General features: G+C 49.7%; 1 protein-coding gene across 1 annotated transcript in view; it reads left to right on the forward strand.

Annotated features, from left to right (window-relative positions):
- Positions 1–14,866, forward strand: part of LOC124228999 (contactin-associated protein-like 4) — a 167,502-nt gene that overhangs the window by 23,229 nt on the left and 129,407 nt on the right. The window contains exon 2 of the mRNA XM_046644110.1: positions 12,934–13,044. Within this exon, the coding sequence (XP_046500066.1) occupies positions 12,934–13,044 (111 nt within the window). The remainder of the gene's footprint in view (positions 1–12,933; positions 13,045–14,866) is intronic.

Raw genomic sequence — 14,866 nt, forward strand, 5'->3', positions numbered from 1 at the left:
GTGTCAGCGCACGTGTGAGTGAGTCAGCGCACGTGTGAGTGTGTCAGTGCACTGTGAGTGTGTCAGCACACGTGTGAGTGTGTGTGTGTTGACAGTACCATCTTCTATGAAACCATGGCTGAGGCAGACCTGCCCCTTCCTGGATCTCTCCCCTCAGCTCCTGGTGTCTGTGGCCGCCTGTCTAGCATGTGCTCCATCCTTGAAGCCCACAGTCCACATGTGCTGCCGGTTCGGAAGCCAGGGTTCTGCTTCGCACACCGTGTGGTGTGGCTACAACTGTCCCCTCCCTGAATCAGACGCTGCCACCCCTGCCCCACTGAAGGCCCCAGGCTGGGTTCGCAGCGGGTCCTGGTCTGTGTGGAGCATTGGGTCCTCCGGGGTCTGGGCCTCACCTGTGAGGCGAGCTCTGGACCCCAGCTCTACTTTGAGGAAAATATTTAAACTCCCTCTGTGTTTGCAAAATGCTGGCCTAGCTATTTCTAAAGGTTCTACTGCATAGAGTGTGCATTTGGAAATTCTATGATTTCACTCAGTTTATGAACTTCTCCCATAAAATGCCACCTGGGAAATGTTTTCCGGAGCCGTGGATACTTACTGACTTCCTTTCCTTTGAGCAGCAAAAAGAGGATCTTCTAGTATAAATACTTTGCGGGGGATTGGTTCTCAACACCGACAGTTTTCCTTTATGGCTGTTCCCTGCCTCCAGTCACTGAAATCTCAACACCACACAGGCCCCGCTCGCCCCTGGCCAGGGTGGTGGGTGGCAAACACCCCCTCTAGAAAAAGTGCCTCTTCCAGAACCGTGCGATTTACACCAATGCAAGTCAGGGAGAAAGTGTGTCCTTGATGTGTAGACATTCGGGGATTAACAAAATGGGAGCGCACAACCCACTAAATGACAGCGGTGTGCTTTACAATTCTACAAACACCCACCCACGCCCGCTCAGGCCTCAGCATGACATGTGGGGCTGAGAACTAAGCTGTAGGGCTCCTGGTCCAGTGTCAGTAAGGCATCCTGGATGTGGTCTGTGGGACCGTCACGTCCTCTCCATCCACTCCTCCTGCTAAATGTGGAGATGAGCACGGTCCATGAAGGTCACGGGGCTGTGGCCCTGGTCCCTGGGTGTTACGGATGCCCCTTCATTAGCGGGTAGAGCAGAGCAGTCAAGGAGAAAGGCGGACGTCTCTCCTCCAGGGCCCAGATGCTGGGGTGTGTTCTGTGCGGTCACAGCCTGCAGAGGTTTGAACGCTTGCTTCCTCCCGGTGCCACAGCGAATGAAGCAGCTAAGTTTCAAAATGTGCCCCTGGACATATATCTACTTACGGAGAACAACCTGCAAGGTCAGGACTTATCTGCTTCCTCAGCAAAGCTATAAATACACCGACTTTGCTTTTCCATGAGTGAGTCCGCCTGGCTGCTGACGGAGAAAAGACGAAGCGTGCCTTGTTCTTGAAAAGGGTTTCTGGATATGAGAGTCCTAGATTTTCTTATGGTCACCGGGAGGCCATGTTAACTGACAGGCATTTAGGATGTGACTCTGGAGTGACGTTAGCCCTCAGTACATGGATTTTATTCTGTTATTTTTATTTTTAATATATACTCAACACTTCCTTATTCTAATTTCAATGTCCTATTCTGCTATTCTGTTATTTTAGTTTTTAATCTATATTTGGATATTATTCACAAAAATACCCAGGTGCTTTTATGGGACATGATTTATTTCATCTCAAGTAGGATTAACAGCCCATCGACACAGCTCCGTGAGGCCAGCAGGAGGTGGGGGCCGCCGGCTGAGACCTGGGCTGGACCATGAGCGCCTGTTGCTGGATCCTGAGCCCTCGGCATCAGAAATGCCCGCCCTCCCATTTGGAGCTGCTCCTGCTGGAGCCGAGGCGATATTTCCAAGACTTAACTCGGCTCAAGTTACCGATTTATCCCGGCTGAAATGAAGCAGATTTAAACTAGCTTCTTCATCAATTTGCTAACAGAAAAGAACGTGTTCTTCGTTTATTGATTAAGCAAATGTGTGTAGTGCTGACTGGCTATCTATTCTGATGGGCTTTTTTCCATCACATAATCTTTTTTTCTCTAAAATGCCCGTTTCAGACATCTAGTCCATTGAGGTTGGGTTATTAATTGTAGGAGCCCAGAGACCTCAGAGAGGGAGTGACTGTCTCCTCCTTGACTCAGGGGCCAGTGGGAGCCACACCCGGGACCTCTACCCACAGAAAAGTGCATGAGTCACGAAGTCACAGCCCAAGGGGGTTTCACAAACGGTGCTGGAGTCACAAACGGTGCTGGGGGAGCCCCACCATGTCGAAACTCGAGCACTCGCTGCAGCCGAGCCCACAGGGACCAGCAGTAGTTTCTGTCACCATAGGAAGGTTTCCTGTTTAGGGTCCTATATACGGGAGTCACAGGATTTGTTCTCCGTCACATATGGCTGCTGCTGCTTCTACGCCACCACGTCTAAGTTCATTTTGGAAATTTCTATGTGGTTTCCATTGTCTAACTGCTCCCAAGCTTATGTATCTGTTCTAAGGCGCTGAGCCTGTGGGCTGTTTCCATTTTGGGGGTGTCATGAATAACATTGTCGCGGATGTTCTTACGTGTCTTTTCATGGACCTGGAGGATGTTTTCTGTTGAGAAGGTATCCAACAGTGGGCTTGTGAGATGGTGGTTCCAGCCCGACGGGTTTGCAGAGTGCCCGTCTCACCAGCCCACCTGCAACGCCACTTCACGCCCTCGCTGATGCTTTAGTTTTGGAGGTTATTTTGCAGGTGTGGTGTGGTCCGACTCTCGGTAAGTGTCTTCAGGTTTTCATACCTGTTCGACTTGTACTAGGGCACATTTTGGGTCAAGGGCACATTTCGGGTCAAGGGCACCTGTCATTCTTTATTCCCACCAGCTGAGAGGTGGCTCTCTTTAACACACTCACACATGACGGAGAGAGGCAGGAAGCACGCTCTGTTTTGCAATAAAATGCTCACTTTTTATCCAATTTAGAAAATATATTCTTGAATTTATGTGTGTTTTTTATACCTTTAGTTCTTTTCCACACATGCCCGAGTGAATGGGTCGACCGTGGGACAATCCCTACCTTCAAGAGCTTCCATTTTAAAGTACTCACATTGGACGACCTTCTTAAATAGCACATTTTTAAAAATTTCATTGAAAAATTCAGAAAACATCTGATTTTTAATTTAATGCAGTAGTTTTCCTGAGGTTGGAGATCATTTTTATGGACTCAGAGAAAAATATACCTCATTTCAAGAAGATTCAATTTTTTATTCCTTCAAAATAAAGCCTCCACAATGTTTTAAGAACATAATTCAGAAATTCTGAAATTGGACTCTTTAAGAAAATCTTTTTTAATCTTACACTTCATAGTTCATTATCTGGATTATTTGATAAGCTTTTTTATAACTAATCTGATTCCACTCCCTAGTTCTTGCTCAGGAAAACCACGGTTGGGAAAGGAACTGACTCCAGATGTGTGCAGAGCAAATGTGTGGTGACAGAGGACGTGGCTCCACTAGACGGGGACCCACTGTAACTACACACACGCACATCTGCACGCGTGTATACATACATGCATACATGTATGATGGCATATGTACAGACACGCAATTAAGTGGCACCAAGCATAGAAACCTGCTGTCAGCTCCCTGGGGAACTGTGGGAGCCTCGCAGTGCTGAGATCAAGTGTCCAAGTGCACGAGCGTTACATCCTGACCATGGTCCAGGGTGCCCCGCAGCCATGCCCACCACAGTGGGAGAGGCCCCACTGAACTCCCCACCCTGAAACTCCTCACCTGCACCTCAGCAATCTCTCTTCAGAAGGTTCTGTTATTGTCACTAATTTCTGCTTCCTCCGATGTTTGTGATTCTTTGCAAACTTTATTTCCAAATATTGTTTTACTGAGATGTCACCAAGTGCTTCCATTTTTTCAGAGCCTGTTACCATCCTTAAACTCCTTAAACTGCTAGATCTGCCATCAAAAACAGTGGGTTTGTCGGGGTTGGACTGGTGGCGTAGTGGTTAAGTTCGTGCACTCTGCTTCAGCAGCCCAGGGTTCGTGGATTTGGATCCTGGGTACAGACCTACCACACCGCTCATCAAGCCATGCTGAAGCAGCGTCCCACGTACAAAATAGAGGAGGACTGGCACACATGGCTCAGTGGCAATCTCCTCAAGCAACAAGAGGAAGATTGGCAAAGGAGGTTAGTTCAGGGCCAATCTTCCTCACCAAACCCCCCCCCCCCCCCCAAAAAAAAACAGTGGGTTTGTCTTCACTTATCTAAATTCTTTCTATTTATTATCTCTGACATTTCTTGTTTATTCCTATATTTCTTGGATTTTGTTATAAACAGATATTGTTTTTTCCATGATATTTTCAGGTGTTTGCATGCATATTGGAAAGCCATTCATTTTTTATATTAATTTTGTAGTTTTCTGTCTAAATGAATAACTTTAGTGCTTATCATAACTTTCGAGTTTGAACACTCAGATTTTCTTATCAGTAGGTTCGGATATTCCAGTTTCCCTGATGTCCTTAGAAGAACAGCAAACAGTCACGGTGTCACTGACATTCCTGCTTGGCCTCTTCCTTTAATCAGATCATTTCTAGTGTTTTCTCACTACGATGATGCTAGTGTTGGTCTGAGAGAAACATGTGCAATGACACTGATGCCCAAATGGACGCATCCTCTTAACCACGTTATGAGGTGTCTGTATATTCCTAACTTGCGAAGATCATTTAAAAAGCCAGGAAAAGATATTAAATGTCATCAAAAGCCTTTTCAACTTCTCTGAATGTAATTTCCACTAAAATCTATTAAGGAAGTTACTCATTTCAAATTGAAAAAACCCACCAGTCTTCCATCCTTAGCATGAAAGCCACGTAGTTCTGGTATATATTACATTTAATTTACCACTGAATTACTTTTGCTAATATTTCACTTAGATTTTTCACGGTTATTTATGAGTGAAATGGCCTGTCCCTTTCCTTCTAATTTGCCACCGTTATCGGCTTGGGAATCAAACGCCACTTCAGCCGGATCGCTCAAGGCTTTGGATGCATTCCGTGGCCTTTCTGGTGGCGTTGCAGGCTTTTAATGTCGTAAAACCCCAGAGAAGGAAGGATGTGAGCAGAGAGGCGTGTGGGGCTCCCTTACCGCTTCTTCCCTCCTTGAGGGGACGAGGCCGAGACAGGGGACCCCGAGCGTGGCATCATCGCCAGGCTGACTGGTCTCCTGCCTCCCGCCGCATAATCCCCAGAGAGCGGCGCTCCATCCCGTCTACGCGGTCCCTACAGTTCTTGAGAGGCGCTCCCTGCCGCCTCGCCTCCCTGAGGTCTTTGCAGACGAAGCATACAGTGTGAGAAAGGACCCTGGGGGTGAGAGCAGGAATAGGGGTCCGCGTGGACGGCAGCTGGAGGCACCGCCTTGGCGGGCAGGTCTGGGCACCACAGGCTCAGGGGGTCTCGCCCTCACCACGCTCCGGCGAGCAGTCGCTGCGGAGCCACGTGCGACTCTAGAGGGACATACCCCTGCCAGGGGCCAGTGCCTCCCACGGAGCACAGCTCGCAGCAGGGCTGGGCCGGGGTCTGTAACAATCACTCGCCCATTCCTCCGCTGAGCTCTCCGCGCAAATCCTCCAGCTCGATTGTGACAATAAAGGCGTTTTACTAACACGAGTAACCTGAGCTGGCCCCAGACTCACGGAGGGTCCGCTGAGAAGGTCCCCAGCTCTGCGCTCCTCCCACCAAGTGGAGGAGTCTACTGAGAGCTCCTGAATCTGGATGAACTTGGGACTTGCTCCTGCCCCACAGACTGTGCCCATCTGGGCCTCCCCTGCCTCCCCCGGTCATCCCGCCACCACCAGCCGCAAGCCGGGCAGCCTGCGAGTGGGAGAGCCAGCGGGAGCCGCCCAGGGAACCTGGGTCGGAGCCCAGCCAAGACACTTGGTGAGGACGCGCGCGTGTGGTCACGGCCTCTGAGCTGCGGGTGGGATGCAGCTACAGACAAAGAGGCCTCGGCTGAGGGCCTGGTGGTGGGACGGGCCCATCATCACCCGGACAGAAGGGGACAGCACTGCTCGCAGGACGCTGCCCAGAGACTTGGTTTGGGCATTTTCTGAGTTGCGTCATCCGAACCCTTACGCCCTCTCAGAGGATGTATCTCCCCGGATCTGTGGCGCCGTCCTGGTACTCCATCCCGGTTCGGCGCTTTTCCCCAGCGTTCGGGGTCCCTCGTTTTGTGCAGGGTCTAGTTGGGGTGGCCGTCTGCAGCCCGTGGGGAGCATTCGACGACCTCATCCCAGCCCGGCAGGAGAGCTCGGCGATGGGCCTGCAGTCATGACTCTCTTCACCAGCTGTGCTCTAATTAAAGAGAAACGCGTGTGGCGCATGTAGTAATGTAACGATAAGATTAACGAAGTGTGTTTGCCTCGTCTCCCGAGGCAGAGTCTCAGGAAGGCTTTGGTTCCTGGAAGGTGTTCCCAGGGGTGGGGGCACCGGGTGAAGATGGGGAGGCAGAAGCCTTGCCGGGCTGTGCTGTTGAGTTGCGGCCCCCTGGTCCCCTGCACCCGCTGTCGAGCGTGTCCCCCTGCCTCCCAGCACCGTCTCCCACACAGCAGCAGGGAGCCAGTGACGGGCCAGTTCTCTGGGCGGCCCAATGGACTCCCCACCTCTGGGCTGTGGTCCTGCCTGTGTCCGCCTGCTAGCCGGAGAAGCTGTCCCTGCCTCTGTGGCTGAGCCCTCAGGTCCTCACCACTGGAGACACAGTCATCTCCACTGACTCAAGGGGCCAGCTCTGCATTGTGGGCTCTGGAGAGAGGACAGCTGACTGCTCTGCCCCCTCACTGGCCATGCTGCATCTCCTCCTCGCTCACTGCTGACCACCCCCTGTGGGCGCAGGACCTCTGCAGGGAACCTGGGCCAGCGCTGCAGTGTCACCAACCCCCGTCACCATCCACCCTGTGCCAGTCCTTCCAGGCCCACCCACCCCAGTTTCCTGGATCCCGATGGTTTGCGTTCACTGGGTTTGAGCTGTTTTCTGCATTTCTGTCTGGCATTGTACCAAGACCTGACCCTCTGGCCCTGGGCATTACTCTGCAAGTACTGGGAGGAGGGCCGATTTGAGGAGGACCATGTGCACACAAGGTGGGGAGGCCTGGCCTGACCTCTGGCCTCCAGGTAAGGGGAGCTCTGCTCTCTTTGGGGGGGTGGGGGGGCAGGACTGCCCCTTCAGGTCCAGAGGGCCCGGGATTCCAGGAGCACTTGCCCAAATGACCCTTCCCAGGTTCCAGACACCCTCACTGCCTCTGGGGCCTAACTGTGGTGTGGAGGGCCACAAGGGCCCACGCTACCACCCCGTAGCTCAGCCACATGCTGGCTGTGCCGAGGAAGCTGCCACAGCCATCCATCCTCCACGGTGGGCCCCTGTGGACGCCATGTTTCATCTTCATGGCTCCAGAGCTGCCTTCCTCAGTCTTCCACCACGCCACCCCTCAGCTGCCCAGGCACGCCACCACCAGGAAACTGAGGCTGCCCTCCCCCTGCCTCCACCAAGTGCTGCTGAGACTGGCTAGGCAGCGAGCCGAAGGGGCGAACAGAACTAGTAGACAGAACACAATCTACATTATTCAATGGCACAGGGGACCATCAGCCTCAAGGGCTGAGGTGAGGTTCCCTCAGATCGCCACATATTTATTTGCGGGTAAAGAATCTCAAGCAAGTACGATAACGGGAACTCATGCCTGCAAGGACACACAAGCCCAAGTCCAAAGGTTCCATTCTTCATCCCCCTGAGGCACACCAGCCCAATCCCAGGTCATTCCCTTGGGGAGTATCTTAAGAACAATCAGCAAGGTATGCAGGCAGCGGTCCATTCCTGCAAGGGCCTGGCGTTCCTAAACCCCCTGCCTTCATGCCTGTTAACGTGTTCCCCTCCGACCTGAGAGTCCAAACCACAAGCAATCTGGTATAATGATTATGAGACTCAGCAGATCACACATCCCCCCAGTCACCCAGTTGGAATTTATTTTCCCTAGTCTTAAAGCTTAGCAAGATGCTGCTATGATCTCCTGCAGCAACCAAGATTCTTCATAATTAGGATGCTGGGTGTGGCAGGTGGTCACCACCTCACCTTCCAGGAGCCACGGGCCCGTTAGCCCCTGAGCAGGGTGCCCACCTGCATAGTCCCTTCCTGGGACTCTGCTGTCAGTGCTTCACCCCGGAATCTGGGCTGAGACGATGCTGTCTAGAGAGGTGACCCTGGGGAGTGAGGGCAAGAACAGAGCCAGACAGAGGTAGCAAAGGCTGGTAGATCGTGTGCTGCAGTCAAGGACGTCCCAGCTCTGGGCCCGGGCTCCACCCCCCTGGACCTGCTGAGAAGCAAGAAGAATGACCCTCAGAATTCTCCCCCATCCACCCCGACCTACAGCACCGGTGGGGGTGACAGAGAGGCCCCAACGCCCCCTGCACTTCAGGGATGCATGGTTCCATGTGAGTCAGCTGTTGCCACCATGATGCAAAGTAACAGCCTGCCCCAGTGCAGCATCTTAGATAGCAGACATTTATTGTCACTCCTTGGGGGAGAGAGGGCAGCGGGGGTGGGGACAGGCTGTGTGTAGGGTGGAGCAGGCGGAATCCCAGAAACCCCAGTGAGGACCTGGAGGAGGGCATGCGGGGGCCGCCTGGCCTGGTCAGTGCAGCATCAGAAGGAATGGCTGTGCGGGCACCAGGGGGACATCTCCTGGACAGACGCGGGCCCTGCACGGGTTCAGCAGGGCTGGGAGGTCACTGTGAGGGTGTCACCGCCTCGGCTGTTGTGTTGAAAATTGAGAAGGGCAGAGACAGGTACTGTCTGCATCTAAATGAAGAGGGTGTGGAAGGCCAGCCCCACGACCACGGCCCCTGTTAACACAGCTAATAGCTGGATTAGTTGAGGCTGCACATTCCTCTCCTCATTATTTCTACTTAGAAAATGCAACAGCCAGACTTTGCCTGCCTTCCGTTCACCCTATCTCCTCCTTCGGATCACTCACTCAGACCTCGTCCTGGGTTCTTTTGTGAGGATTTTCTACCTGACTATCTGCACAGCAGTCATAATGAAAATAATGCGTTTTGATAGTATCTTTAATATTTATTCTCTCTGCCTATTAAAGAGGAATCTCAATATGCCTTATCTTTTTCATATTAAGCCCTGTGTATATAAAACTTGAACTTGGGGTGGTTTTTTAAGTCCATTTGAAAAATCACCTTGCAATTCTACTAAAATAACGTGATAGCACATATTCATATGTAATGTGATTGGTTTTGAATGGAAGCTGTTCTACAAAGAAGCTGGAGGACGGCTGGTTGTTCTGGGTTGTGTAAGAATGTGGTCGTATAATAGGTTTTGAAACCAACCTATGATAGTCGCCTTTGACAGATGACAGCTTATGTGCAGGTGTACGAAGAGATGAGGAGCCACGGCGACACTTGCCTCATCTCACTTTCTCTTGAGGGAAATTTGCAGAATTTTCTGCCTATTAGCTTCCATCTTCCGTACAATAAGCCCAGGCAGACAGAATATACAACAGGGAGACGGGTTTCTAGTCTGGGATGACTGCGAAGAACTGGCTCCTCTCATGCCGGTTTTTGTTGTCAGTGTGTTTGTTTCTGTCCTCTCTTAAGACTCTGCTGGTCTTTACGGAAGGTGCAAAGTGGAATAATTCACGCCCAACAAACGTACGCTTTAGTGATGGGCGAGGACTGCATCCTTGACCTTTATTTCACATTTCTGGAAGCTGCTCATTTTTCTCCTTCCTCTAGAAGACTCAGGGACCAGGTTTCACCCACCCCTTCCCTCTGCTTCTCCATTGTCGCCCTGCCTATGTGGGGCTTACGGACGTCTGTGTTGGTGTCATTGAATTTAAAGAGCGATGTGGGGAGAAGAAGCATCGTTCACAGTGCTGAGTCCTCCTGTTTGTAACAGTCAGGGTTCAACAAGAGAAGCAGAACCAGTAGAAAGTGATCGTTAAGGGACTTGTGCAAGGAATCAGCTTACATGACTGTGGGGACCGGACGGGCAAGTCCAGGATGGGCAGGCTGGAGCTCTGGGCACAGGCTGGAGCCACTCTGCACAGGTGGCATTTCTTCTTCCTCAGAGAAGTCTCAGTGCTGCTCTTAAGGCCTTTGAACTGGTTGGACCCGAGCCGCCCAGACTGTCCAGCAGAATCGCCCTCACAAGTCAGCTGATGTTGACTTTGATCCTGTCTGTAAACACCTTCATGGCAACACCTGGATCAGTGTTTGATGTAATAGCTGTCACCATATTCTAGTCAAGTCAACACACAAAACTAACCATCACTGTTCACCGTTTGTCAACTTGGCGCCCATTCGCATCTCCTTAAACCAACTCAATCTCCTAATAAAGACAGTAACAAAGGCACACTTTCACCTAATGTGACAAAACTATCCTTTGTGTAGCCACAAAGATGTTAACCCTTCCCCCAGAAGAGGACACAGAGTCCTCAGTGATGTTCACTCTTCTCCTTTGATGCCCTGCAATTTAAATAGTAAGATCTAAAATTGACTGCTATGAACACATCTACCTTAGATGACAATGGAATAAGAAGGGGAGGAAAACAAATATGTTAGCTCAATTTATTATCTACCTATCGCCTATCTATCTATATCCATCAGTCTATGTACACACACACAGACAGACATTGATGACAAAATAAGGAAAAAACACTCATGATGATTACAGTCACTGTAACTAGGTCACCTGGCCATGGCTGGCACTCTAACCAGACTCTTCCACCTCCCAGTCTGTGTTCCCTTTTCCCCAGCAAGCACCTCAGCTAACTGTGGTCTTTGCTTGATGGGGTGACCCAAACCTTCATTCCTGAAGGCTCTGGGTCATTGTTAGTCTTGCCTGGATTGGATTGTAGTTTTCCATTGACCTTAACCACAGGGCATGGTGATACTATGAGATGCCCTAAGGATCTCCTGTGTTCCAGACATGCTCTTCCTTACTCCACTGTGGAGGAGCAGTCGGATTTCTCCTTGGTAGTCAGGATCAGCCACCCAGCCAGTGCTGTAACTCTCTTCTTCACCTATTGATCCAGAGGCATGAGGAGCCCAAAGTGGCCAGGAGGTTGTCTCCAGTTCCAGTTCAATGGACTCATTGTCGTGTCTCCTGGTGGAAGCCTTCCTCCCTCTGGAACTAAGACTTCTAGACTAACAGAGTATAAGTTGCAGGAACAGAAGAAAAAGATGGGCTGGTGAGTTGCTAGTGAACCACAGCCATTTCTACCCCTTGATTCTGGACCTGCGGATCCTGGCTGTGGGAGAAACAGCACCATATACTAGATGCTGACTCAGAGCATGAACCGCCTCCTGGAGAAGCTTGCTCCAGCCCTGAAAGGTCTTGCCACCCAGCTAGTACTATAACTGAGTCTTCAAAAGGTCATTCCACCATTCTATCAAGCTGGCTAATTCAGGAGGGTGAGGAACATGGTGAGACCAGTGAATTCCATGAGCGTGGGCCCACTGCCACACTTCTTTTGCTGTGAAGTGAGTCCCTTGATTAGAAGCAATGCTGTGTGGAAAACTATGTGGTGGACAAGCCATTCTGGAAGCCCATGGATGATAGTTTTTGTGAAGTATTGTGTCCATGGAAGGCAAACCTTTATCCAGAATCTGTTCCAGGAAGGACAGAATGCTGTCCTTCCATGATGGAAGCCCCCCAGTGTAATAGACCAGCCACCAGGTAGCTGCCTGATCTCCAGGGAGGGGTACCATAGTGGGGACTCAGTGTTCGTCTCTTGGCAGATTGGGCACCCAGCAGTGGCCATAGCCAAGTTAGCCTTGGCGAGTAGAAGTCCGTGTTGCTGAGCCCATGGTGTGCTTCTCGAAGTTCTGCCCACTGGGAGGACTTCCCTTCATCACATCCTTCGGGGATGTCCCAGAGAGGCACTATTCGCTCCAACTGTCCACCCTCAGGTGGTGCCTGCATATCCTGCAGAACCACCCGTCAACCAGGCTGAGTCTTCTCTTCCTCTGACGACTGATCACAGGGAACTCCCCATGAGGCCATCGTGCAGGGTGGGAGAGAGGAGTATAGCAGGAATGGGGGCCATGGGCATTTGGGCCACTTCTTCATGTGACTTTACTTGAACCCTCAGGACCCACTTGAGCCTGACCTCATACATTGCACTTCCATTGATGATGGAGTGCTGCTGGCACACCCAACTTTGTGGGTTGGTGGGTCAGGTAATACCCAGTTCATAATGCGCAGCTCAGGCTGTATGGTAACTTGGTGGCCTGTGGTCAAGCATTCAGTCTCTTCTAACGCCCAGTAGCAGGCCAACTTGATGAATCAAAAAGATGAGCACCCTGTTCACGAGTATGGCATATCTCTCCACTTACATATGTAAGGTCTTATGTTAGGTCCATCACTAAAGTTTTATAATTTTCTCCACTACGTCTTAAACATCTTTTCAGAAACATTCTCAGGCATCTTATATTTTTCTTGTTATTATAAATGGCTATTTTTCTTTTTTTACTATAGTTAACCATTTGGCATATAGAAACATGATCCATGCTGGTATATTGATTATATACCCTGCCTCTTTGTGACATCTTATCATTTCTGATAAATCGACTGTGTTATTGGTTTTTCACTTTCCTTTGTCTATGAATTGTGACAATTCTCTGTCACCCTCCTGTTTCTTAGACACCTCACTCCCTTTCCTTTCTTGTTGTGCTGTCTGGGACAGTGGGAGCTGTCACAGTGGACATCCTGTAGTTTTCTAATGCTTCTGACCTTCCCCATTAACACTGGGTTTGCTCTGGGGTTTGTAACATTCTAGGTTACGATTTCCCAAAGGGCTATAACAAGTGTGTTAACCCGAATTCGTGGTTTTCCTCCAACAGATAACTGTGACAAGCCACTCATGGCTGCCCTGCCCCCATCATCCTTCAGCAGCTCCTCGGAGCTGTCCAGCAGCCACAGTCCTGGGTTCGCAAGACTTAACCGAAGAGACGGTAAGTCAATTTCCTACCTTGCATTGATCTGTGGTGGGCTCCTTGATTTTCAACAATTCTTGTATTTCTTTTGATAAAACATTACAAGTGAATTATCTATTGCACAGAAAATAAAATTCCAAACAAATATTTAAATAGATTTACAGGCATGCTTCCATGTGACATTTCTGGTGTGTGGATATCGTCTGTTGATCGCCAAGAATGGCAAAGTTGGTTTCTCTCTTGCACGTTGGGGCCATGGAGGGCATGATAGCTGAAATGGCTGTGAACTACACTCATGTACAATCATTTCACCATGAAAACATTTAAACACCTTTGAATTTACCAAGTTATTTATCTAGGAAAATATTTTTTTCTACAACAAATGTTCAGTTTTATGGGTACATTAGCCCTGATTATTTAATGATTCATCTGCTTCAAGTTGAACAAAGAAATTGGAAGGTGTATAAGCTTCTTATTGCTGCTGTAACAGATCCCACTCAAACCTCAGCAGCTAAAACAGCACAAATTTACTGTGTTACAGTTCTGAAGGCCAAAGGACTGGAATGGGTCTCACTGGGCTAAAATCAGGGTATTGGCGAAGCTGCTTCTTTCTAGAGTCTTCAGCGGAGAATCTGTTGTCTTGCCTTTTCCAGCTTCTAGTAGCCGCTTGCACTGCTGAGCTCATGTCCCTTCCTCCATCTTCAAACCAGCAATGGCACTGGAGTCCTTCTCCCACTGCTATCTCTCTGACCCTTCTGCCTTCCTCTTTCCATTTAAAGACCCTCGTGATTATGCTGGGCCTGCCTGGATGATCCCAGATAATCTCAAATCCAGCTGATTATCCAGCTCAATTCCTTCTTGCCCTGTAAGGTGACACAGTCTCAGGCTCCAGGGAGCAGCAAGTGGACATCCCTGGTGGGCCATTATTCTGCCTACAACAGAGGCTAGAAAGGCATTCTAAAAAGATATTTGCCAATTTTAAAAAAAGAAAAAATATTTGATTTCCTTCCCTTAACATCTGTTGTGGAGGAATGGGAATCAACAGCTACCTTCACAGCTCCTCATGGGCATTCTGTGTGTATCTTTGGAGACTTTGCTCCAGGAGCATGTACCCTGTGCCTACACTTAAGGAGAAGAGCAGAAAATTGCTCTGGGAAAGAAAGAACCACAAAACTTCCAGTCACAGGGAAGACATCCCCCTGAGCCTTCCCATGAAGTGCTGAGGCAAAAGTCTGTGCATAAATTCCAGGGAAACATGCAGAAAATTCCTATAGAAACCGCAGCTACACAAAGAAGACATGGAATCGTAGACTTTGCTCTTCACCCCCCACCTTTTAAGTCACTTTCTCGGCACTTTTTTTTAAGCTTCTTGTCCTTAGTGCTCAACATTTGACCATTTTATTACGGTGAACATTTGCGACATAATAAAACATAATTCCCATACAGTTTCTTAGGTATTTTAGATTTTCATCATAGATAGGTGGACAGATAGACATTCTTACCATAGCGTTTATTCCAAAATAGAGGTTTGAAAACTTTCTGCCACTTTTATATGATTATTTTGTATTTCCTTCTATTTCCCTATTGCCTGTTGGTAACATGAGGTGAAGAGTAGGCAGAGTTAAGTGAACACAGGCGTCTCTGCCTCTGTGGGGCAGCGAGTACAGAGGGGAGCCCCACCTCCCACGTGGCCAGTACTTCAGCGCTGGCTAATGATCATGTGGGTGAGGGTGCCTCATAGTGTAATCGCTTTGGTGTGCATGTAATCAATGCCCCCTGCTTCCCTGAGACAAATGGTTTTTGGCGGCAAGGATGCAGCCTCTGTTGACTGCAGGCCAGG

The sequence above is a fragment of the Equus quagga genome, chromosome 17 (assembly GCF_021613505.1).
Source record: "Equus quagga isolate Etosha38 chromosome 17, UCLA_HA_Equagga_1.0, whole genome shotgun sequence".
NCBI lineage: Eukaryota > Metazoa > Chordata > Mammalia > Perissodactyla > Equidae > Equus > Equus quagga.